Consider the following 26,281-nt stretch of genomic DNA (forward strand, 5'->3'; position numbering starts at 1 on the left):
ATTAGAATTGTATTATGCGCAGATTCTTTGTCTGTACTGTGTTTATCCTCTGGTAACTTTAATATGAGTGATCTACTATTGGAGGCATTGACTCTATTAAGGAGACTTGAGAGAGTGGTTGTAGTAGTGTGTTTCTGCTGGGTCCCAGCCCATTCAGGTGTGGGAGGGAACGGACTTGTAGACCAAGTAGCCAAATGGGCTTTAAACTAGATATAATTGATACTTGTGCTATATTGGGTAGAGGCTAAGATCATTTTTATAGACGTGTAGAAGAGGTGGGACTCCCGAGCACTACGGTCGGCATTTATATGCCCCACAAAGAAAGGTCAGTGGAACAAGATTCAAAAGGCGGGACGGGGACGGGGGTTTGTTACAAGGGCTCTTTTTTTCATATTCTTAGTAGTACATGATTAGGTAGGAGGGTTTCGTGTTTTTGTTTGTTTTGATCATTGACCATTGTTTTTGACAATACACTCCAGTACAGTAGGTGGCGGTATGCACTTCTAACGTCTGTTTGCAGACCGCCATAGAAGAAGAAGAAGTTGTAGCTTGAAACTAGCCACACACCGCAGTTTGCTGGTGGTTGCATGCAACATTTTAGCTAGCTCCAGCAACATTTCATATTTGCAGGTAAATGCACCATACTTTGTAGAAGTCTATCATAATTTATGTTTGAATCATTAATATTATATTTTAATAAAGTTACTATATTATAATTAGTTAGCTAGTGATTTAGTTTGACTGCTAGTTTGCATAAGGCAACGTTAGCTTCGTAACGTTAGCTAGCAGATAGCCTATTGGAAGCTAGCTAGCTATTAGCTAACGTTAGCCAGTAACGTTTTTAGTGGTCTCTTTGCAGAGTCATAAAACATTATACGCTTACCATGCAAGTAGCGAGTTATGTCTATTGTTTAGATAGTATTGAGATTCTATATATAATAATGGGCTAACATGTACCTATCTAGCTTTCCAGGTAGTTAGCTAAATAGCTAGCGTTAGCTAGCTAGCATTCTAACTTGCAAAAATGGAGACGCCAGGTGAGGCGCGCCAAAAGGCAGCAACGTTGTCATAGCCAAACTAGCTAGTGGTTATTACTAGTTACCACAGCCACAGAGTCAAAATGGCTATATCGTAAAAAATAATATAAACAAAAATTAGCTTTTGGGGCCTAAATTAAGGTTTGGCATAAGGTTAGCAGTGTGGTTATGATTAGGTTTAAAATCAGATTTTACGAGAAATTGTATAAATAGGCGGGGTTTAGCCATAATTGTAATTATGACATTGTGACTGTGGTAACTACTGACAACTGCTAGCTAACGAGTACCAAACTTTAGATAAATTGACCTAGCTAGCTAACTAGATATATGCCTTCACTTGTGTGAGCTCATGGTCTAGAAAAGCGGATCCACAATAAACTAGCAACTTGTGGCTGTAATTTCTCAAACCTACCACCACATTTGATTTGACATGAGTACATGTGAGACTGAAGTAAACCATTGTTTTTGTTTCGTTTTTCTTAAATTGTGACGTTAGGTGCAGTATGGAACCCTCAGAGCATCCAGAAACCTCTGCCACTTTTCAAATGGCCAATGAGAATGTACATCTAGACCTGCTATCCACACAGACTGATATGGACCTGTTTTCTGGGCACACTGATATGGGCCTTCTGCCTGCTCAGACTGATGAAGGCCTACTGTCTGCACCGAGTGATATGGACCTGATGCCTGCTCAGACTGATGTAGACCTACTGTCTGCACAGAATGATATGGACCTGCAGCCTGCACAGACTGATATGGAGGTGGCCTACTCTGGCTCACTGGGAACAGAGAGACACAGTGGGGAGCAGCAGGCCCTTGACGAGTTGACAACCTTTCTCACCCAATCTGAAAGAGAGAGGCTGAAAACCCAGGACAGTCTGAGCATCCTGGGGGACCCAGACTCATTGGAACTGTCCAAAGTCCAGGTGGAGGACTTTTACAGCCGCACAGTCCTTCCAGAACCATCAGACTTTCAGGAACCCTCAGTCTTTCCAATGCCCTCTGTCCTTCCAGAACCCTCCGTCCTTCCAGAATCCTCATACCTTCAAGAACCTTCAGGTTTCTCAGAGTCCTCAGTCTATCCAGAACCCTCATACCTTTCAAAACCCTCAGGCTTTTCAGAGCCGTCAGGCCTGCCAGAACACTCAGACTTCCAAGAGCCCTCCGGTTCAGCCACAGGCCTCAGTCAGGATGAGTGGGGCAGGCAGGGTCACACAGAAGCCTGGTCAGAAATGGGAACTGAGCCTGGGACGGACAGGCTGGAGGTCACCGAGGGAACTCCGACTGTAACTGGGACACAGATGCCAGAGACAGGAGAGGAGCAAATGGACATAGTGCATGAAGATCCCACTGCATCTGCTCAAGATGAAGTTGATCCAAGTATGCCTTCTATAGTCAGCGTAGAGAGCTCACACTCTGAGGATGGTCCAGGCAAAGAGGAAGCCTTATCATTCTATGGATTGGTGCCAAAGGTAGAGGGCACAGCAGAGAAAAAGAGTGAGAAAGAACAGCCTGTGGGGGGCAGTATGTCCCCACTATCATCCTGGGCCCAGCCATTGACACCAGGTGAAGGTGTGTAGTAAGGAACTTGGTTTTTAGGTTCATAAGTTTATTAACTTATGTCACATATAGAAGTCTCAGTGCCACATAAATAGTTTGAGAAGAATTAAGGGAAATGCAAAACTTGATTTAGGCTTAATTATACATCTTTGAGAAACGATTAGCAATCACGTCTTCAAATAGCCATGTCAGTTTACATATAGTCTGCATCTACTATGTCATGATTAGCCTTTAGTTACTGATGATCGATTGTGTTTCAGCTGAGGAACAACCTGAAACTGACGTCGCCGGCGAAGATCCAAATGGTCAAAAGACTACGGTAAAAAAAAAAACTTTCCATGAATTCTAGACATTTTCTTTAAAAGTAAGTTAATTACTGTTAGTTACTCTTCTCATTTATTGTAGGGGAGAAAGAGAGGTCGTTCTAATCGTGGAGAAGTGAGGAAAAATACGCAAAACATGTCTGATGGAGGTAAAACATCTTTCGTAAATCTGCTTGTGTTTAGCTAATTAATTTTACCTCGGTCTCAACTATCATTATGTAGGACTATTTTTCCAATTATATGATTATCACGCTACTCTAAATGCGTTGTCTTCTGCTGCAGACCAGCTAACAGACAGCGGTTCTGACGATGCAGTTGATGATCCGAGGGACACAGACTTTGACCCTGCACGGTTTGGCCTCCGACGCTCCACCAGGGTCTCCCAAAGGAGCCAGAGCACTCCGCCCCCCCGCCTCACTTCCCCGAAGTTGTCTGGTCCTGCCTCTACCCCTGCGTACACTCAGAGGTCTGGAGGACCCCCTCCACCCCGGCCGCCACCCCCTCGCCAGCCTACCAGGGTCCTCTGTGCCAACTGCAGTGGGATTCTGCAGAGCGGGCAGACAGCCTACCAGCGCAGGGGTCAACCTCAGCTCTTCTGCAGCTCCACCTGCCTTAACTCCTTTGGCAAGAAAGCCCCCAAGAAAAAGCCCTGTGCTTTCTGTAAAAGGTAATCCTCTCAATAGATATTCAATGAATGTGTTCTTAGTTTCTGCTATTCCTTTCAGTAAGGACAGTGGATTTTATAACAAATTCCTCATGCTATTTCATAGTAAAGTAAGTGTTAACGTTGTGCATCGTTTTGATCTCAACAATATTTGTGAAATTTACCTCAAGGTTTGTCTCTTTGATTTTAGGGACATGGGGAATAGAAAGGACACCATGCTTGCACAGGTTGGCCAATCACAGTCCTTCCAAGAATTCTGCAACAGCACTTGTCTTTCCCTGTATGAGGCCCGGCTGGAGAAGGGCCCGACACAGCCCCCCAAACCAAGTGCCCCTGCCCAAAGATGCAGTGTGTGCAACCACATGCGTGAGGTACCAAAGCTTTGGCCATAACATTTTAGATGATGTGCTCCCAGCCATAGCATATCTCTTAGTTGTCGATCAAATGTATTTGGCGTCAGTCAAATGGGCGGGCAGGTAAGTTCCCATTCAGTTGTCAAAATGTGGGTTGGGACAAGCATGCATTGGCAGGCAAGCTGCAGAAGGGTGAGCAGGTTATTTTCCCCCATCGTTTATCAGTGCAATTTTGACGGCAAACTACAAGCTGAAAAAGTTTGAGGGTTTATCTACTGTTCCCTCATTAGATTTTAGCTAATCTCGCTCTGGCTAACATTAGTTGTTGATCTTGTTGTTTTTGATGTACATAGGCACCTGAGGAGGGCCTACCATTTCATGGTTGTTTGATCAATAGAGTTGTAAAGTTCCCAAATGTAAGAGGACTCCCGTCGTGTTTACATATTTGCAGAAATCCATTCAGGTGGCTTTTGACGAAAGCTTTCTAATCTAAAGTCGCACTGTTGCTACTGCCTGTAAACACACAGTCCAGTTCAAAGTGAATGATGGCAGGCCTGTGTGGCAAATGGCTTATTTGCATATAATCCTACTGTAGCTCTCATTGGCTATGGTGCACCAGTCTGTGTAGAGTTCAGTCCTGGACAATACATATATATATATTTCTATTAGGTTTTATTTACTGCAATGTCTATTAATTGTCCAAACGCACGGCTGCTTTTTTATGTAATTTTTTATTTATTTAACCTTTTATTTACGAGGCAAGTTACTTAAGGACAAAATCTTATTTACAACAATGGCCAATCCTTGACGATGCTGGGCCAATTGTGCGCCACCCTATGGAACTCCCAATCACGTCCGGATAGGATTCGAACCAGGGACTGTAGTGACGCCTCTTGCACTGAGATGCAGTGCCTTAGACCGCTGCGCCACTCGGGAGCCCATATTACTATAGAATATTCACAAATGCCTTACTCTCCGTCATTACCAAACACAATGTTTTAAAATGTGAAAATGACCATATCTAAGTAGTCAAACCAAAGTTTATTTGTCACGTGCGCAGAATACACCAGGTGTTGACCTTACAGTGAAATGCTTACTTACAGGCTCTAACCAACAGTGCAAAAAAAGGTATTACGTGAACAATAGGTAAGTAAAGAAATAAAAACAACAGTAAAAATAACAGTAGCGAGGTTACATACAGTAGCGAGGCTACGTACAGGCACCGATTAGTTGGGTTGATTGAGGTAGTATGTACATATGGTTAAAGTGACTGCATATGTGATGAACAGAGAGTAACAGTAGCGTAAAAGAGGGGTTGGCGGGACACAATGCAGATAGCTCGGTCAGCCGATGTGCGGGGGCACTGGTTGGTCGGGCCAATTGAGGTAGTATGTATATGAATGTATAATTAAAGTGACTATGCATATATGATAGAGAGTAGCAGCAGTGTAAAAGAGGGGTTGGTGTGGGGCGCACAATGCAAATAGATGTGGTAGCCATTTGATTACCTGTTCAGGAGTCTTATGGCTTGTGGGTAAAAACTGTTGAAGCCTTTTTGTCCTAGACTTGGCTCTCCGGTACCGCTTGCCATGCGGAAGGTGTATGTGTGTGTATATACAGTGGGGAGAACAAGTATTTGATACACTGCCGATTTTGCAGGTTTTCCTACTTACAAAGCATGTAGAGGTCTGTAATTTTTATCATAGGTACACTTCAACTGTGAGAGACGGAATCTAAAACAAAAATCCATAAAATCACATTGTATGATTTTTAAGTAATTAATTTGCATTTTATTGCATGACATAAGTATTTGATCACCTACCAACCAGTAAGTTGAAGTGTACTATGATAAAAATTACAGACCTCTACATGCTTTGTAGGTAGGAAAACCTGCAACATCGGCAGTGCATCAAGTACTTGTTCTCCCCACTGTATATATTATATTAGCTTCGTATTCTGTCTGGGTGTGTGTATGAACAGATTTTAATATGATTTGATGTTGCTAAAACGCTGTCAGTTCCACTTAAATAGACCAACAAGAGTTCCAAACCTCTCTGCCGAAACCAGCTAGTTTTCCCGTCCCACTCAGACCACTCCCAGACAGTCCTATCATCATTTTTGCTTGACTATTTTAATTGCAAACAATCAGTAAGGTACTTAATTGTTACATGGAAATGATTTGATATTGAGATAGAAATGGCGGCATTGGACCTTTAACACAGTATGACTACACTTCCACAATGCTTTGCTTATGGTTTAAAATGCTGTAGGCATTTTTGTTAGTCATACATTATATTGAAGCTATTTTAAAGACTGCCGCGTCTACTCCAGCAACAAGTCAACATTTTATGCTTACCTCGAAAAGCTGGCACAAGCCTTACTTGTTCTGATTTGAGTTTCCCCCACCATCTGTTAGTCATTTGTCAATTTGTACAATAAAATCTATTAAAAATAAGTAGGCACTTTTTAATGCCAAGCACTGCAAAACCACACAATAATGTGATTATGGTATACCTTCTTTAATGTTGCCTTTGTGTTGGAAATGTTGGTTAGAGATCTGATCAGCACGCTTCAATTTGAGCTCAGTCAATGTAGTGTATGTGAAGTGTTTGTCACGTCATGGACTTTTCCCAGAAGTAGTGACAAAGAATGCCTAAACCCTGGTGACACACATTTCACTGTCACCTCATGTTGATATTTCATAATTGAAAAGATTTTATGTGTGTAACTGGATCTATGCTGTGATTATGGAGTCTGCATGAGGCAGGAATTCTGTCAAACTTTGAAATCAATATCGACAAGTTTATGCTGCTATTGAGTCTGTTTGTATGCTATGAGCAGGCAGCAGAATAAATTATAACCAACTACAAGATTTTGGCCGACTAATGGGAAATGAAAAAGGATGGCATTATTTGAAGTTAGGATTGATAGAATTCAGACCTGAGTTTTTTTTACCTTCCTTCCCTCTTCTGCCTCAGATCAACCATGAGGTAACCATGGGCAACATGATTCACCTGATGTGCAGCGATGCCTGCTTCAACCGTTTCCGCGCCACCAAGGGCCTGAAGACCAGCTGCTGTGACGCGTGTGGCACCTACATCAACACATTCACCTCCCGGGCTGAGTACCTACTGCATGAGGGCCAACAGAGGAGGTTCTGCAACTCCTCCTGTCTCAGGCTGTATAAGATGGTGGGTGCTTCTCTCTTCTTGAATGTACAGTCTTGTAGTATTGAGTGATATGAGAGTGACTTGTCTGCTTAGTGTTTAATCAAAGTGTTGTCTTTGATTTCAGAAAAACACTAAGGTGCTCTCGTGCCAGTGGTGTAGGACTCTGTGTAAGAATTTTGACATGCTGTCTAAAGTGGATCAGTATGGCAAGACAAGACACTTCTGTTCTTTGTGCTGTATCGCCTCACATAAAGTTAAAACTTCTGGGGACACAGGTACATTCTACTCTCCTTGGCTTGTTTACTACTGTATTAATTCACCTTTGCTTAATCTGAATGTATTGACGTGATGTCTGACTGTGAATGGCTCTTCACTATTACATCTGCTTCTTTTCCAGTACCCAGTGAAGCCTGCAGTTCCTGCAAAAGAAGCCCCTCTGAACCTTACTACTGTAAAACAAATGAGGCCGTGTACGTCTTCTGTAGCCCTAGCTGTTGGAGCAAATTTCAGGTTGGATAAATCCATACCCTTAATAGAGTTTGGACAACACTACAACCTACAGATGCATTGTCCAGTATTTAGTCACAACATGGTCTGCCAGATGTTTATACAACACTTTATTTTATGTGCATTTGTTTTAAATGTAAATTTTGAGTACCTCAGTTGTTCAACAAAAACAATTGGTGATGGATTCTGAAAGTGAAAAAAAAGAACCGTTAATATTTGCAGTGTGATGTACAGGCTTGGCCGTAGGTGCCCGTTAAGCAGAAAATGCTAGTTAAAATGCAGACCAAGCAGCTGCAGTGGGGAGCTCAGCCTCACTTCTGGAGCCCGTTAAAATAATAACTCATCATAAAGCTTTTTAGTGTGGAGAGGGTCACCCTTTGAAAGCTTTTGCCTTTATTCTACCGAAGAACCTATGAATTAGGGCTTGGTCTGTTTCTGCAAAACCCTTGCAAAAAAATGTCTGAGAATGGGCTGAGACATTCTTGAGTCCCTCTTTGATACTATTTCTGTGAGGTTGCTTGTTGTTTTTTTTGCCTTGGCTTAATGTTTGCTGCTCATTCTCTTCTTGTTAAATCTCCAATTAAGAAATATACTTTTCTTCACAGAGCAACAGTCCCAATGGAGACCTCTACTTCAACTGTCTCTCTTGTCATAACATGTTCAGTGGGGTACCAGAAATCCTAGACTGGCAGGTAATCAAAATGTGCATTTTACATACATTGTGCCAAAAAAGTGGTTTAGTGAAAACTGTTATTTTTTTCAAGACTACCTCAAGAAGTACATCCACGATTCTGTGTGGTCCTGTATGGTTCAGTTGGTAGATAATGGCGCTTGTTACACCAGGCTTGAATATATTATTCTTTTGTTTGCTTTCAGGACTCAATATATCAGTTCTGCTGTAAGGAGTGCTGTGAGGACTACAAGCGTCTGAATGGTGTGGTTTCCGTGTGTGAGCACTGCAACCAAGAGAAACTGCTGCATAAGAAGATAAAGTTCTCTGGGGTGGAGAAAACCTTCTGCAGTGACGGTTAGCATGATGCATGCATTTCTGTGCACATTTTTATATGCAATATATTGTCGATTTACATGAAAACACTTTACTGTGTCTCTAGGCAGAGACTTATGTTTTTTTTTTTTGTCTCTTTTTTACCAAGGTTGCATTCTACTGTACAAGCAAGACTTTGCTCAACAACTGGGCCTGTGCTGTATAACCTGTACATACTGTTCTCAGACCTGCTCACGGGCGGTCACAGAGGAACAGGATGGCAACACATGGGACTTCTGCAGTGAAGATTGTAAAAGCAAATACCTCCTGTGGTACCTGAAAGTATGTCCGAACAATAACAATGCCATATTTACACCATGACCATATGACTGACCCTGAAGTTTTAGGTGGCTGCCGGTACACAGGCTTCATTCAGTTCACCATCTTTTCACTGCATAGTCTGTTGTATGTGGTAATATAGACTCTTTTTGTTTGAGGAATGGTAGCTTCAGAATGTATGGGCTAAACTGGCACAATATTGTCATCATGACAGAATGAATCCAGGATGTGCATGATTTGCGATCAAATTGTATTAGCAGTGTCCTCTATTACCAGGCTACAATGTATGTACTGTATGTATGGTTGCTATGTGTGTTTTGAGCTGTGTGTGTTCTCCTAGGAAGCACAGTGCCATGCCTGCAAGCGTCAGGGGGAGCTCCTGGAGACCATCCACTGGAGGGGAGAGATCAAACACTACTGTGACCAGCCGTGCCTCCTGCGCTTCTACAGCCAACAGAACCAGCCCAACCTAGACACCAAGCAGGGCCCTGCGAGCCTGCTCAGCAGTGCGTTAGCTTAACATACGCCAACACATGCAAACACAACACCCACACTGTATTTATCATAAACCCAATCCATACATGGGAATTGTTTTTTCTAAGTACGCTGTGTTGTAATATAATTGTTTGTTTGGTTTTCACTGTTTGACAAAATGTTACAAAGTTACTGCTATTGTTTTTGTGATTTCCCTCAAATCTGTCAAATGTAAACACATGTTCATCTCAGTAATTCACTGTTAAACTTGTATATGTTTACTGGACTTACAGGTCATTCCCCAGAGTCTACACCTCCCCCTGCAGCTATAAAGACAAGTGAAGTAAGTCTGCTTTTTGACTTGGTGCTCCAAAAGTTGGGGGGGATGCCACCGAAAGGACACAAAAATGCATTTGAGCTTGGCTTTTACCACGCATACAAATGTATTCTCTGCTTGAAAAAAAAACGTGATTGGATTTTGAAATAAAGTGAAGAGCTACTTTTCTCTCTAAAATTTCTGCTGAGTGAACATCCAAACATTTATTTATGTCAATGTTTCTATTATTTCAGGCCACAGGAAGAGGCCTGAAGAAGACTGTAGCCAAGCCTGCTCCTCCCTTCACTCTACCTCTCTCCCAAAGGAACAAATCCTCCATGTGTAAACCCATGATGGCCACTACTGGTGTTGCATGTAAACCTGAGATGAAGTCCCAGAGTTGCCAGACAGGTAATCCCGAATGTAATCCCATGTCCCTTTCTGTAGACTGGTTGGCTGACAACATAACGAAAATGATGCGTGTGCATCAATGTGGCCGGAAGGCGTGCGTTATGATTCTGAATGGTCAGATGGCAGCTTCTTGTCATTGTTGCTAGCTAAGTGGGGAATCATAGGTGGTTCGTTTCAGCCCATTGTAGACTATATGACCAAAAGTATGTGGACACTTCCTCGTCGAACATGTCATTCCAAAATGATGTGAATTAATATGGAGTTGGTCCCCTATTTGCTGCTATAACAGCCTCCACTCTTCTGGGAAAGCTTTTCACTAGATGTTGGAACATTGCTGCGGGGAGTTGCTTCCATTCAGCCACAAGAGCATTGGTGAGGCCGGGCAGTGATGTTGAGCGATTAGGCCTGGTTCGCAGTCGGCATTTCAATTCATCCCAAAGGTGTTCGATGGGATTGAGGTCAGGGCTCTGTGCAGGCCAGTCAAGTTCTTCCACACTGATCTCGACACCATTTCTGTATGGACCTCGCTTTGTACATGGGGGCGTTGTCATGCTGAAACAGGAAATGGGGGTCGGTTGCAGACGATTTTTACGTGCTTCAGCACTCGGCAGTCTCGTTCTGTGAGCTTGTGTGGCCTACCACTTGGCGGCTGAGCCATTTTTTCTCCTAGACGTTTCCACTTCACAATAACAGCACTTTTATAGTTGACCGGGGAAGCTCTAGCAGGGCAGAAATTTGACAAACTGACTTATTAGAAAGGTGGCATCCTATGATGGTGCCATGGTGAAAGTCACTGAGCTCTTCAGTGAGGCTATTCTACTTCCAATGTTTGTCTATGGAGTTTGCATGGCTGGGTGCTCGATTTTATACACTTGTCAGCAACAGGTGTGGCTGAAATAGCCAAATCCACTAATTTAAAGGGGTGTCCACATACTTTTGTGTATATATCGTGTATCTTATTGATACCATGTCTTGTTTTGACTGTCGTATCTAATTTAATATGGCAAAAAAATTCTAGCTAGCTAACCAACAACTGTAACAATGTAGTTGAGACTGCTCATTGTATGTTTTCAATTAATGTATGTTTTCTATAAACATTTGGAGACTAAATATAGTTTACATAGTCAACATTCTAAGCCAACCCCATCTGTTTTGCCCCTTAGTTGCTCACACAACAACCAACCCATCTATGGGACTCACTAACACTGTATTTAATATTTATTTAATATTTAAGATGAATTCTTTAAGAATCAATAGGTGTATATATCATTAATTTATAAGTCCAAAATGGATGTCGCAGCTAAGGATTCTAGCTTTAAACAAAACATCCCTATTCATATGCTAAGAGCTTTATGTTAAATCAGGCCAACAATTATATATTATATTAGCAATTGCAAAAAAAGCGCCTTCATGGTTTTAATAAATGTTGTCTGTTGGTTTCAGATGATTTCTTGCAGTCCCCAGCTGTGGTGTTGCCAGTCCCTGTGCCTGTGTTTGTTCCTGTACCTTTGAATATGTACTCTCAGTACACTCCCATACCTATGGCCCTGCCTCTGCCGGTGAGTTGGTTTTGTCTAGGTCCTTTTGAGTATTGTGCAAATATTACTCTAGGCTTATCGTCATTAATTTAGAGTCTAGAGTAACTCTTTGTTTCCAGCCAAACGTGTTCCTTATGGGTGCCTACACACTGCTGCAATCTGTGGTTCTCTAGAGTGACTGTGTCCTATTTGTCTGCTTATTGTTTTTCTCTTTATTCTCTGTTAGATCCCTGTCCCCATGTTCCTACCCGTCACACTGGATCATATCGATAAACTTGTGGAATACATAAATGACCTGAAACTCCAGATCCCGTCTGATCCACTGGAGGCTGACATTCTGGCCATGGCAGACATGATAGCAGAGGAAAATAAAGGCAAGGGCTCCTACGGATCTCTCTCTACTTAGTCAACTTGCCATTTGATATTCTAGATATAATTATTGTAACTATATGGTGGTTATATGTGTTTATTTAGATCTGGACAGTGATCAGAAAGCAGGCCCGTTGCTGAGGGACTGCACCTTATTTGATTCTTCATCCCAAGATGACATCCTCTCCATGGCTGTCAATATGGCTGATGTACTGACTGAGCCAGGTCAAGACCCAGTAGATGAGCTCACCAAAGGCAGGTTCAAGCTTTATAATATGTAATGTCTAATGCAGGGGTCTCCAACAGGTTGATCGCGAGCTACCAGCCCACCTATGAGTAGCTCGCCAAACAATTTTGAAAGTACATGCATTTTTACATGCACGTTCCACCGCGAACTGTCATAAACAAATCTCCCAAGTATCAGACGCTGCAAGCTCCTTGCTACTATCTAATCAATGCAACATTGACATTATCCCACCCCTTGTTAGTAACTATTGGCTTAAAAAGACAAACTTAACACAATATCTGCCAATTAATTTCCAGTAATATTGCCCCTGTCTGTGTGGTGCGCGAGCTTGTCTATCACTCTGTGTTGCCAGTTGATGTGATACCGTCTTCTGGTTTGAAATAAATACTTTCCCCAAAACCTTCTCAATTAAATGTTAACTGCAAAGCAGGCTTACCTGGCAGAAGTATTTCATGAGTAAGTACACCATTTGTTATTTGCCAACTTTGCCATGAAATGAGCAGTAGCGGTACAGAACCATCCTAGACGGCACATTCCTCACTCGCAATTAAAGGCCCAGATGCTCAATTAAAGGGCCATTGCACTCAATCCAATGTATTACTTTTCTTCCAGACCTAAACATTTTCTTCTGGTTTGATATAAGCATTGACATGGACTCCGAACATCCAATGTCATTGTTTTCTATGACCAATTGTAATTTTGAGAATAAAAAATATATAAAACCAGGAAAAATCCAACCGAGAAAATAATTTGGGAAAATATAAAACAGAATTTGGGGTGGGGGTCACAGATTTGATAGGGCCCCACTTAGTGGTTTATTAAATCCTTAAGTCTATTGGCGCACCCGTGCGTCAATCTAAGTAACACAACAACAACAAAAACATAAAAATCCGTCAGATTAAGCTAGATATGTTTTTTTTTTTTTACATGGGTTGCATCTTAATCCACTGCAGTCGCCTATGTCGGCCTTTCCGCATCTGCGGTGGAAGGTGGCCAAGCTACAGCGGTGTTTGTCAAACCATGAGACATCCTGAAAATCGGTCTTCTCACGAAAACGTCTGTAATGTCCAAACGGTTTGGCCTAGAAAACTAATATGACCACTCTATGGAAAGATGAGACTCACAAACACGATGGTCTTCTCCATTTTGCTTGAAGTCGGTAATGCTGATGTGCCAACTTCTGTCTGTAGCGTCAACCATTTTGTCTAAAAACTAATATGATCCTTCTGTGGAAAGGGGAGACTCATGAACACAATGGTGGCTGAAGGTAACCCATACAAATTTAAAGGAAGTTTGGGGGTAGTTTTGTGCCAACAAAAATAAGGGGTTAGTTATGTGTCCAAAAACCACATATTTCCTGAGGTTTCTTATCTCCTAGATATAGGACAGACACTTCAAAACCTTCATCATTATGATTTATTTTTAGACTTTTTTTTGTTGTTGCTATTTTTGAATGTGTTATTCAGTGCATTTCTGTGGGCTATAGTAGTAAAGGCCAAATTCTATATTTTATCAATGTTTTTTCATCCCTAAAGGGGTCTCAAAATTCCAAATCAAATAGCTAAATGATCCATATTCCATATGTTAGCTTAGTAGAAATGCCCCCAACGACTTACAGGACCCGGGGAAGAGTTGCAGGGGAGAAGAGAAGAACCATGTGCCTATTTGAAAGCTATAAAAAAAAAAAAAGAGAAAAAAAGTAGTAGCTCGCGACAGGTTTCGTTTTTTAAAAAGTTGTTCTAATGCGGTAAAAGGTTGGAGACCCCTGGTCTGATTAGTTTGCTTTGCTGCCTGAGATGTGTAAAGGTACACTATAATTGCACACACTCTGTCAACAGTCTATGATATATATATTTTGTGTCCATTCTCATTTGTGTTCTTTAGCTTCCCTGGACCTGAACCCCAATGTTGATTTCCTCTTTGACTGTGGGATGCCGCCTCATGCTACTTCAGCAGAGCAGAGCGCCGACATCACTGTTCAGAAGGTATAAATAAACACAGCCTATAATACAAGTGTATTCTGTCTGTTTTTTTCTAGACCTTACTATGACTTTAATTTTGTGTTGAATGAAATAGTGTCATAAACGTTCAACTTATATGAGAGACGCAGTGGAATCACATAGGATGCTGGACATCAGGAAAAAGCTGGCACCAACATGAGATGTCTTGGTGTCAGACTTACCGGAGACCAGTGCTCATGTTCTGCATACTTATAGACAGCTGCAACAGGGTCCCAAAGGTGAAATGGCTGAATATCAAATATATCCCTGGCGGAAGGCAGGCATGGTCCCCAACATGCGGCTCATGTAACATAAGGCAACAGTCACAAAACCTACAAGATGGACTGCTTACCAATGAACAGTGTCCTTAAAACCAGAGAGTATTTGACATATATACTGAAATGTTTACTTTTGCGCTTTGGTGGTCTCTTGGACCAGACAAATTCTTAATGATCAATGCACGTGTAGAATTTATGTAATGGGTGAACTCGGAAGAGAATATGAGTAACTAACTAACCAACTACAGTAGCTACCCCTTAACAGGTCATAGCAGTGTGATGTCTAATATAGGCTTTGTGTCACAGGGACCCAAGCGTCAGGCCATGTCAGAGATGACCCTACACGATCCCCTGGACAGTCAGCCTCTCGGTGCCGGTTTGAACAGCTCCCTTGGGGTTAAAGCCTGGAGGTCATGGGCCCAAAGCAAGCACTCGGACACTGACTACAGAAAACGTAGGATATCTCTTGACTGGAACTTTAAATGTACCCGTCTTTGATAGCTCTGCTTTGAGTTTGATAGATCTCCTGTGAGTAAAATGGGCTGTAATGTTTCAATGTAATCCTGATAATAAAGTGCCTGTAATTTTCTCCCTTATAGAGAAACCATTAGACCTTCTCTTGTGTAGTCCTGAGGAACTGAACCATGGCCTGTCGCAGTTTGTCCAAGACATTGTTCATCCTAGAGGGCCGTGCTACAAGCCTGACAGTGTATTTTACCTCTGTCTGGGGATTCAACAGGTCTTGTAGTTAATATTTGCAATTTGTGGAAGAGTGGCTTATTCAAATCTTACATGATTTTATTTTTAGGAAAGGTCCTTTTTTTTTTTATACAGTGTTCAACTAAAACATTTGAGCACAGTGGTCTTGTCTTGTATATTTTCCAGTATCTCCTTGAAAACAACCGGATGGTGAATATATTCACAGACCAGTTATATGTCACCTTCGCTGAGGAGCTGAATAAGATTGTCAGCCAATGGCTGCCTTCCATGTCACCTAATGGTGAGTTCATATTTCTATTTTATTTTCACACATTTTGTCTATGTGTCGTATTTGGGGTGTAAGTAATGTGTTTGGGTGCAGGTGGTCTCGGTTCTCGTGTCCTGGAGGAGCACCTGTGGGAGTGTAAACAGCTGGGTGTGTACTCTCCCTTTGTCCTGCTCAACACTCTCATGTTCTTCAACACCAAATACTTTGGTCTGACCACCGTGGAGCAGCACCTCCAGCTCTCCTTCTCTACAGTCACGCGCCAGGCCAAGAGGAGGTCTACACCACATGGCATGGTCAAGTCGTCTAGTGTCTGCTACCACCCCAAATCACAACACAAGAGAACAAGTAAAGGTGAGGTTTCTATCTAATTGACGACAGATTTTCATACGAATATTATAAAATCTGCATCAAGAAAATGTGCTTTTCCCCACCAGTGGTGTTTCCACCAAACAGACTTGTTGCAGATTAGTCAGTGTGTGTGATGGCGTAGTGGACACAACATACTTTTTCACTTCAGTTTTCATGTACCGAATAAAAATCTAAAATCTGATGAGATTACTATGGATAAGAGTGAGAATATTTGTCAAACGGCAGTAAAGCATTGATCATCATGTCACGAGAATAAGACCCTTGATATTTATTAGAAAGGGGCATTAAGATCACCGTGCACTTTAACCACCCTGTGAAGTTCATCATAACTTATTTCATCTGTAGCCTAATAAACTGCATGCTTTCCCAAGTTGTAGTGAAAGGACCACACACCATATCATTGCGTGACTCTTAAGTTTACTTCGATATGATGGTTATTATGTCAATATTCATGCATGAATGCGTTTCCACGGCCATTTCTCGCATAATTAATTATACCGACATTAAAAAGATCCCACCATGTCGAACGGACAAATTATCTGTCAGCATTTATAAAATTGTACCGAAACTACATGTCTCCATCACAGCTGTTGTGAATTTTTGTATTTTTTATGGTACCAGACACAACATTAGCGTTTATGTATTTTTCATGTCTGAGATTTGATTTAGTATAAGAAAGCCCAGTGAATGAGAAGTGTTAATATGCTCCTTAGCCCAATGGATGATTGGCTAGTTGTCATTCCCGGTAACCAATGAGAGATTGTGTTGCTTTGGGTCAAGGGTCATGACCCCAGCTTGGGGTGGGGGAAGCAGGTCGCCTATCTTGAGTTGTACCACATTTCAGCTGAATGACGGGGGCTGACCAGGGCTAGGGTATGGAGTCATTTTACATGAATATCTACAACTAGGTGAAATTAAATCTTTGAGTTCATATTTAGAATGTTTGAAAGTCTAGTATAGTGTTATGAGGTCCAGTTTAGTGGTAAGAATGTATTTTCCAAAACATCCTAAAAATACTGTGCTTGTAGATATAATACACTATTTCCAACAAAACATATTTTCAACTTCAGTAATTTATATAATTTGGATGTATACTTGACCAAAGCATTGTAGGATCTTTGCCTTTATCTGCTGAGGAATGATGGTTGACATTTCTTAAACCCAGGTTATAAGACTGGCTTTTTCTTATTATTAACTCCCCTTATCACTACAGTTTTTTAAAATGCAATTAGATGGTGATGGGTAATTCTCTTAGGCAGGACCACCACTCCTAAACATGGTCCTGCTGACCCCAAAGAGCTTCCATTGAAGATAAATTATTAAAAACAGTTCAACTGTCTTCCAGCGATCAAATAACATGGTGCTAATGAGTTGTACTGCTTGGAGTCCAACTCCTGTGAAAATGTCCTTGTGCCAGTTGTTTATTTAAAACAAATAGGCTAGCCTAGACCCACATCTCCATCCTACTTTTTCTGATTACTGGCATGTTCTGACTGAAACTTAATCACGTGTTTTAACGTAGGTCTATTTTCAACTCGGCCTGACCATTCTCTGGATATCAGTGTCACTAGCTAGATTCCTCTGGCTTTGTAGGTCAGTTTGAAATGGATCAGTTTGGTACTCCTTTGGTGGTTTTATGCTGACGTATAAAATTAAAAAGAGGATTTTAGTGTGACATTGTCACCTGTTGACAGTTGGTGTTCTATGAGTGCTTGTCTTAAATATTACAAATAACAGTGAGAGAGCTGTTGATGTAGGAGAAGGAAGTTGTTGCCCCCCCCGGTTGGTCCATACTGCTATTCGCAGTGTGTCGGACAGCTATTTATACCGCAAAGTGGAGTTCTTTGAAGAGCTGCTAAGTATTGGAGGTGTACCATGGTATGTGTCTTAGAACTAGCCCTGGCCATACACACTACAAACGCCAACCCCTGGCCTGCCACTGTTTGGGAAAACCAGGAAGCTAAAAGGAGCCACTCTTGAGTTGTGCAACATGATATACTAGTAGAGAATCTGACTGAATGTCAAAGTGTTTTAGATGTAAATCAACGTTGGATAAAACATGTGGGCTTGTGACCTTCATGACATCAAAAAGTACCTTTTTATGTAGGAAAGACCCTGTCCTTTGCAAAATAATATTAATTTTAATAACCTTTTTATAGTATGACAGACAGTGACATGAAAAACTAAACTGTTCCCCATAACTGTCTGGCGGTCAGCTTAATCAGTTTAGCTTGGCCCTAACTGTAGCCAAGTGTTAAAATAAACACCAAGGGGTCAAACAGTGAAGTGAGCCTGTACTCTGTTCTGTTTACACACAGAGGGCGGCTTGGGAAAGAGGAAACGGGATGAGCCTTCTGAGCTGGAGCAACAAGAGAACCGGTTGAACCCTCTCAGATGCCCCGTCAAATTCTTTGAGTTCTACCTCTCCAAATGGTAAGCAATGTAGACTGGCCAGGTACGCACAGCAGCGTTTGAAACACCAGTTGAAGGCAGTGGACTATCCCTGGGTGTCATAGATTCTGAATTGGTTTGATACATTGGAATGAATAAATGAAACTGTATAGTTTCCTTTGTTAGATTCACATATGGTGTCTGTCTTTGTGTTCCTACAGCTCCGATGGTGTGCGGAGCAGCTGCAGTGCGTTCTACCTGCAGCCAGAGAGCACATGTATGGCCGAGAGTCCTCGCTGGTATTCTGACATCCCCATGGACAAGGGCAGGCTGGGAATTATGCTCAACAGGATCCTGGCTGTCAAGGATGTCTATGATGAGCACCCGGGACAGGGAGACATGGACTGACAGCCACGCAACAAGTTTATATAGTGTACATTGCTGATGTGGAAGCCGCTAGCACAAGTTACTTTTTCCATTTTTTTAATTTAGTAATTTAGACGCTCTTATCCAGAGCGACATACAGTAGTGAGTGCATACCTTTTCGTACTGGTCCCCCGTGGGAATCGAACCCACAACCCTGGCGTTGTATGCACCATGCTCTACCAACTGAGCCACACAGGACCCACAACCCTGGCATTGTACTAACTACAATGCCTTTAGTTGTTCCATGGTTGTTATATCACCCCTACACAAATAGTTCAGTCAGCATTGCCCCCATAGAATTACCATTGTAGCTAGATCTGTATAGAAACTATATTAGCACTGCCGTATACCACCCTCAGTTCAGATAATGTATTTGGAACGCTTAGGTACTTTGGGCACTGTCAAAGACAACTAGTTGAAAGGTCTGGTTTGTATTGGAAACCCATATATTTGTTTGTTATGAAGTGTGCAGAACAGCTGTATAAAAGTACTTTACTTTAGTTCATAAAACTATTTAATTGACACTGCATTTAACTCCCTATGCCAGCCTCACTGAATTTTGTTTCATACAAAAGCTTAATGTTCATACACTGATAACATAAACAGTAATGTTCAATTTAAACACTTTAAATCTGTGTTTAACCCTGTGGCCAGTGAGGTGGAAACCATTTATTGCTGCCGTAGATGTTCACATGTACAGTATCAAGAAACTCATAGTCATGGCAGACCTTTTACTTCATAGCTAATGTGTATATATATTTCCCCTCATAATTTCTTATTGTTACAATCATATAACCAACCGGTCATTAAACCACACAAAAGAAGCCTAACTTCATGATAGAAATCTTTTATTTTAAACTTTTTGATCCTGCTTAGATTGTCTTTCATTTACAAACTTACGGTTTAATGCATTTTATGTCCTGAATGTCTTGAGAAAAGTTGATTATGTACTATAAAGTTTATTTTCTGTCTTTTTCTAATTGAAGGAATCAAGAATGAATGTCTTGTACAAATTCTTCATAAACAACAGTTCACTATTCATGGTTGTAAAATCAAATGCATGCTGTATCTTAACAGACAAAAGTAAACTTTCTAGTGGGTAGTCTGTGCCAAAAGCATTACACAGACGAGCAATTGCTTTGGCATTATTTCCCGTCAGAATAATCAGCATATTATGGGTTCATAAGGGAACAACTTGTTTTGGAACACTTTGAAATATTATACTGTGCATGGCAAATGTTTGGCTGATGAGAGAGAACCTCCAACAATTACTGTTTGCATACCCAAACTAACTCATTTATGAAGATTTGGAATTCGATTGGCCTCTCTCTTTGCATACAGACTGGCAACCCTCCAGTTCGCAATATGGCACTCGTCCTTTACCTCTGGGAGTTGTGCAAGTCAGACTTGGGTCTCGTCGGTTGACCAAGTGATTGTTCTGTACAGTAACATAACTGAAGAACAGGAGCCCACCTCTATTTCTAGCACTACACATAGCATCTGACATCCTTTTCAGTTGGAGAAGTTACATTATGAGGAGTGAAATGTTTCATGAGAATTAACTAACTTGAACAATTAAACAAACCGATCATAAGCCTCTACAGAAGGTTTTTGTTACTGGCCCCTGACAAATGAGGTGATCTATCCTGCTTTTTAAGTCTGTTTTCACCCCTCAAATTCCCACTTTAGAAAGTTTCTTATTCAAGTAAAATCTGGTATATATTGTTTAAGATAAGACAGACATTGTCCATTCTGATCAAGAATGTCATAAGAGGAAATAATGTTATCTTCCATATTGTTCCTTCCCTAACCTTGCTCTCCTGATAGAATGCTTTCCGTCAAAGGCACATTGTCTACTCTGGTACAGGGTGAAATGTATATTGTACAAATTTGACTGTGACACTTTTTGACTGACCAGGTGTTACGCTTGTGTATACACCCTGGTATTATACTACGGAAATTGTTTCCAAAGCTACAATGAGGACTTGTGAAGAGCAGAATCAACAACCTCTGAAAACTAATTTGCTTTTGAGAAGCAAACGGCTCAATTATTACGTTAACTGTTAACCATTATGTTAATGCTTCTCCAGAAGTCCCACTATGGACACAAGTCAGTAGGTCCATGGCCCAATACTTTCCCCCCCCCCACCTCAAAGGTGGAAACACAAAAGTTTGAATCTTTAGGCCAAGCACCTGTATAAAACCCGGTGGTGGAAATGCGCCATAACTGTCCCTCAGATCTTCAGATCATCTAGTCTGGTCTTACTATTGCTGTGCTTGCTGGATCGACTGGGTCGCCGTTGTTTCTCTGAAGGCGACTCTGGAGCAGAACTGGAGCCTTTCCTTTCTGTGGTGTCACCCCCTTCTGGTTTACTGTTCATCTCTACGACCAGGTTGTCTCTGTTCTGCTTGTAAGCCACTTTGCTGTTGTAGGGGTGGTAGGCAGAGTCAGGCTCATTCATGATGTACTGGTCTGCATGGTAGGGCTCAGGGGCTGGGTGGTGCCTAGGGAAGTAGTTATAGTTTGGGACAGGAGGCACCACTGCCTTGCTGGGGGCCTTGGACCCTGTCTCACATGTGGACTGGACGTGTCTGTACCGGCGGCACTTGGTGAACCCCAGGTGATACATCTCCACTATGTTCAGCACCAGTGATATGCATGCCACTGCCAACATGAAGAGGATGAAGATCGTCTTCTCTGTGGGCCTGGAGATGTAGCAGTTCACCACATTGGGACAGGGTGAGCGGTTACAGGTGTACAGAGGTTTCAGCTCAAACCCATAGAGCAGGTACTGAGCTATGATAAATCCCACCTCGAACAGGGTTTTGAAGATGATGTTGAAGACGTATGTGCGCAGCAGGACCCCCTGCAGGCGGATGCGGCCCAGGTCGTCCCGGACGGGGGGCTTCTTGGGTTTGGCGTCAGGCAGCAGCTGCTGCTTATCATTGTGAATGGCCAGTTGCTCAGCCAAGTCTTTCTCCTTCTGCTTCTGTTTCTCCTCCATCCGCACCAGGTGCAGGATGTGGCCCAGGTAGATGAGAGTGGGCGTGGACACGAAGATGATCTGCAGCACCCAGAAGCGGATATGAGAGATGGGGAAAGTCTTGTCATAGCAGACATTCTGACAACCAGGCTGCTTGGTGTCACAGGTGAAGCCAGACTGCTCATCACCCCACACTTTCTCAGCTGCAGCTCCGAGCACCAGGATCCTGAAGATGAAGAGCACGGTCAACCAGACCTTGCCCACTACAGTGGAGTGCTCCTGGGCACTCTCCAGAAGCTTGCCCAACAAGTTCCAGTCCGCCATAGTGGCTCACTCATAGGCTCAGTCTTACAGAGAGATCTGAAACAGGAACCTGCAATCAGAATAAAAACAATATAAATGAATGTACTGCATCAGACAAACATCACAATTGGATTGAAAACCGTTGCATAATAACTTGGATAGCTTAAGGAAAATGCCTCACCCGTACTATATTATTACACCCAGGGTGGCATAATAAGTTAACCTATGCTGATGCATTTTCATTTATGATCTATTTGGTTGTAAAAGCTTGCATTTAAAGATAAGAGCCAAGTATTTTTACTGTGGCTAAACAGACCTCTACAGCTCAATAATGTGTTTGTAGTTTAGTTTTTTTATTTGTTTTTGAGTGTTTCTGTAAATTAACCAGAGTCACTTTTATATATTAGGTTTTGCTCCAAGTTTCTGTGGTTCTGTTTCTTTTAGCATGAAAACATTTGTTCAATACATTAATCTGTTCCCTGCAGAGGCCAACTAAGTGAGATTGGTGCTTCCTGGCAATAATTTGCCATAATTTCTCTACAGAGAAATTAACGCCCATGCTTTAACAAGTTGGCAATCTATGGCCTTGTCCTTTCCACACAGTTTATTTTTCATAAACTGGAGTCCTAATCCCAAAAATGTGAGAGGTTCTGAAGAACATGAAGAAGAGTATAATGTTGGTCATGTACCTAGAGTGTTGCCATATGCTTGTGAAACGTCTTGTAGAAAAGCTCAGGGTGCAGTATGCATCTTTTTTGGTTTTACCTTAATTATTCTGAAAGAAATAATTTCCTCAAAGTTCCTCTGTTTTTATTAGCATGTTTCATTTAACAGAGTGGCTGCGGATCCTTCCTTTAATGGACACACTACAGAAGGATATAACACCTGTTTCCCTGAGGAGAAACCGCCCATCAAGTAGACCTAGGGTTGCAAATACCAGGAACTAACTTTCAATAAATTCCCTGGTTTTCTAGAAATCCTGGTTGGAGGGTCCGGGTTTCCTGCTTATTCCCTCCTAATTCCAGGAATCTTTCAACCGAGATGTCGGGAAAACCAGGGAATTTCTTGAAAGTTCCCGGAATTTTGCAACCCTAAGTAGACCACTATCATGTTATTCGTTGTAAGTGAGATGTGAGCACATTGTAGAATGGATGATGAATATTAATCACTGTCATTGTAGTTAGTTTTAGGCTAATTGAAATGTTGTTTGTGTATTCAGTATGCAATATATCCGGAATAGATCATACCAATAGACTGACACCCATTTGAAAGGTTCTACAGTATACTGTATGTATCTCATACTGAACCTGTTAGTAGTCCCAGAAGACCCTGCCTGTCATCTTATAATTATAGGTACAGTGCCTAGTGAAAGTCTACACCAAGGTTATTATAGTAAACTAAAACTAATCTTGAAAAAATTATTTTGTCAAATTAAATTAACAAACCTGTTTGAAAAACAAAAACTATACTGAAACTGTTATGTTTGACTCCAAAACTAAATACAATAAATTAAAATTAAAATTCTCAATTTTGGGCATTCAAGCTTTTGGGGGGATTTTCAAGCTACTGAATCTGGCTGGTAAATGCGGCAACGAGATGGCCTTCTTTTATAATTTAAACCTAACCTAACCATAGCTCTTGAGAACCCAAGACCATACAGCCATAGGGGTCTCATTTGAACAATTGATCAGAGCAGGGCAAACGTTTACAACTGTCCCGACGCTCTGTCTAACCGTTAATAATCACTGTGTGCAATACGATTTTGGAAACCTCAGAAATTCTACTTTCATATCAACTCAAAATGATTGTACAAAGACAAAAGATACATTTACTGTGTGCCGTTTTAACACAGATTCCCACAGAGGTGTTTTGCATTGCACTTCCTGAGCTAATGGGGAAAGAATGTAGGCTCGAAGCGGTATTACACAAAAAACCTCTGTGTAAATCTGTGGTAAAACAGCTAACAGTAAATTTATCTTTCGTATATGTAAAGTTGTTTTTGAATGTTAATTAAGTTGAGTGTTCAAGGTTTTCCAAACCTTATCATAAACAGGAATCAATTGTTTCTAGATAGAGCTTTTCACACTTGGCTAAATCTCCTCAGCTAATCAAAAGGGATGTGGAATGACTCCAATGCGAAGGGCTTACCTAACCTACTGTATGACCTGACCCATCACCTTATGTATTAATGGCCCCCAGTTGCAAGAAGTGGCATCCCCAAAAACATAAAAAACGATACAACCCAAATGGCTCCTAGCCTCCCATGTATGCTTTCGGTCCCTAACCCTAAAACTGAAACTAAATAATATAAAAACGAAATAGAAATATTTTATACAACTCAAACTAAATAAAAACTAGCAAATCAGGTTTGAAAACTAACAAACTAAACTGAATTCAAAATAAAAATCGAAAAAAACCTGAATATAAAAACACAAAACTATAATAACCTTGGTCTACACAACAGTCTTAACATTTTGCTGCTTTAAAATTACATTTGACAAAAATCCTACTGAAGTATACAACCTACTTTGAATAAGATTCTACTAACTTTGCACAACTCTTAGTAAATTTGGTTGGAAGTCATTGATGGACAGCAATATTTCAACCTTGTCTCTGATTTTCAAGCAGATTTAAGTAGGACTGAAACTGGACCATCAGGAACACTCAACATCTATTGGAAAGCCATTCTGGTGTGTCTTTGGCATTAACATTTGTGTAATTTCCCATTGAAAAATAAAACCCTATCCCAGGGTTCAGAATTCAGAAGACTGAGGCAGGGTTTCCTCTAACTTTTTATCTGTGCTTTGCTCCTTTCATATTTATTTTTGTTCTGATAAAGTCCCCAGTCCATGCTGGTGACAAGCATACAAGATGCTGCCACCACAATATTTGAAAATATTACCTTTTTAGATTTCCTTTTAAAGCATAAAAATGTGAAGAATGTGCAAGGGGTGTGTAGACTTTCACTAGCGCGACTATGTACTAATTGAATGCATACTAAGTACTGACTGTACCCATAGTATGCATTGGAGCAGGTAGTGGCCTGGCAACTGTATCCTACTGCCAGGCAGGAGCTCCAAGACAAACACACTGACACACATGGCCTCGACAGGGTGTAGCTCTCTTCTCCCTAGATATAGGTTTCCAGGGGTTGAGTTGTCACTTTAGTAAACATTTTGATTGATGCCATTTAGACTTGCCTATGGAAGTGGCAGTCAGGTTCCCAGATGAGTTTCACTTTCCATACAGGGATTTTAAAGTTATTAAAAACTATGATGCTGTTACCTAAGGGCCTTCCATGACAGTGTACTGTACATGTGGATGGCCAAGAACTTGTATCAATCTAGGATTTCTCTACATTCCTCATAGTCCATGGTTTAATCATTGCACTGCAACTACACTCAATGTAATGGTTGACTTCCCTCATTACAGTTTGAAGTTGAACCATTTCAGAAATTCAGAGACTAATATCCCAGCTAGCACATTTGGTTCCTTGGAAGTTGTGGGAAAGTACATTTCTGGTTTCGCATTGGTTCTGGAAATGAAGCCATACGTTTTTTGAACGGAAGTGACATTTTTACCTATTCTGGGAACGTACATTCTTTGGTTCTGAGAACTATGGTTCCCTGAAATTTTTCCTGGGAGGTTTTATTAACGTCCTGAGAACATGTTTCAATAAGACTTTTAATAAAACAAATAGCTTAGTTTAACTGTTTGTAACTCCAAGCATAGATAGAACACTTTTGCTTAGGCATTAATCTTAGGCATTACTGGAATGTGTAATGGGTGTACAGGCTCCTGAGTGGCACAGTGGTCTAAGGCACTGCATCTCAGTGCAAGAGGTGTCACTACAGACCCTGGTTAGAATCCAGGCTGTTTCACATCTGGCTGTGATTGGGAGTCCCATAGGGCGGCGCCACAATTGGCCCAGCGTCATCCGTGTTTGGCCGGGGTAGGCAGTCTTTGTAAATAAGAAATTGTTCTTAACTAACTTGCCTAGTTAAATATAGAGGAAATGGTTGAATGTATTATTATTTTGTGAAATGTATGATGTAGAAAGGGAGAGGTTGTTTGACAGGGTCAGAGAGGTTGGAAGGGAATGAGTGGGTCGTATTTTGGGTGGGGGTGATGGGGCTAGTGAGGTTATTATTTTATTTTACTAGAAATTCAGGGTTAGTTAAGAGAATATAGTGGTATAGATAGGTTGTGACTGGCCTTACACTCCAGTACAGTAGGTGGCGGTGTATGC

At 41.4% G+C, this 26,281-nt stretch overlaps 2 protein-coding genes and 1 non-coding gene across 3 annotated transcripts; 1 reads left to right on the forward strand and 2 right to left on the reverse strand.

The window, feature by feature from the left end:
- Positions 1 to 565: 565 nt before the first annotated feature.
- Positions 566 to 19,741, forward strand: LOC120045084 (zinc finger MYM-type protein 3-like). The gene is made up of 25 exons (XM_038989954.1): positions 566 to 630; positions 1,534 to 2,609; positions 2,858 to 2,916; positions 3,003 to 3,069; positions 3,203 to 3,587; positions 3,775 to 3,955; positions 6,916 to 7,128; positions 7,232 to 7,382; positions 7,505 to 7,617; positions 8,220 to 8,306; positions 8,491 to 8,641; positions 8,769 to 8,941; positions 9,279 to 9,444; positions 9,706 to 9,755; positions 9,983 to 10,139; positions 11,583 to 11,698; positions 11,904 to 12,051; positions 12,152 to 12,301; positions 14,178 to 14,278; positions 14,878 to 15,025; positions 15,171 to 15,310; positions 15,457 to 15,571; positions 15,653 to 15,910; positions 18,247 to 18,361; positions 18,541 to 19,741. Exons 2-25 carry the CDS (start codon positions 1,541 to 1,543, stop codon positions 18,725 to 18,727), a joined length of 4,500 nt encoding a protein of 1,499 aa, XP_038845882.1. The 5' UTR covers positions 566 to 630; positions 1,534 to 1,540; the 3' UTR covers positions 18,728 to 19,741.
- Positions 18,870 to 18,945, reverse strand: trnav-uac. The gene has a single exon. It is a non-coding gene; the product is annotated as a tRNA-Val (tRNA).
- Positions 19,742 to 20,979: 1,238 nt separating the features above from the next.
- LOC120044271 (gap junction alpha-3 protein-like) lies at positions 20,980 to 22,053 on the reverse strand. The gene has a single exon (XM_038988877.1). The coding sequence runs from the start codon at positions 22,051 to 22,053 to the stop codon at positions 20,980 to 20,982; it is 1,074 nt and encodes a 357-aa protein (XP_038844805.1).
- Between the last annotated feature and the right edge of the window lie 4,228 nt (positions 22,054 to 26,281).

The sequence above is a fragment of the Salvelinus namaycush genome, chromosome 3 (assembly GCF_016432855.1).
Source record: "Salvelinus namaycush isolate Seneca chromosome 3, SaNama_1.0, whole genome shotgun sequence".
Lineage (NCBI taxonomy): Eukaryota > Metazoa > Chordata > Actinopteri > Salmoniformes > Salmonidae > Salvelinus > Salvelinus namaycush.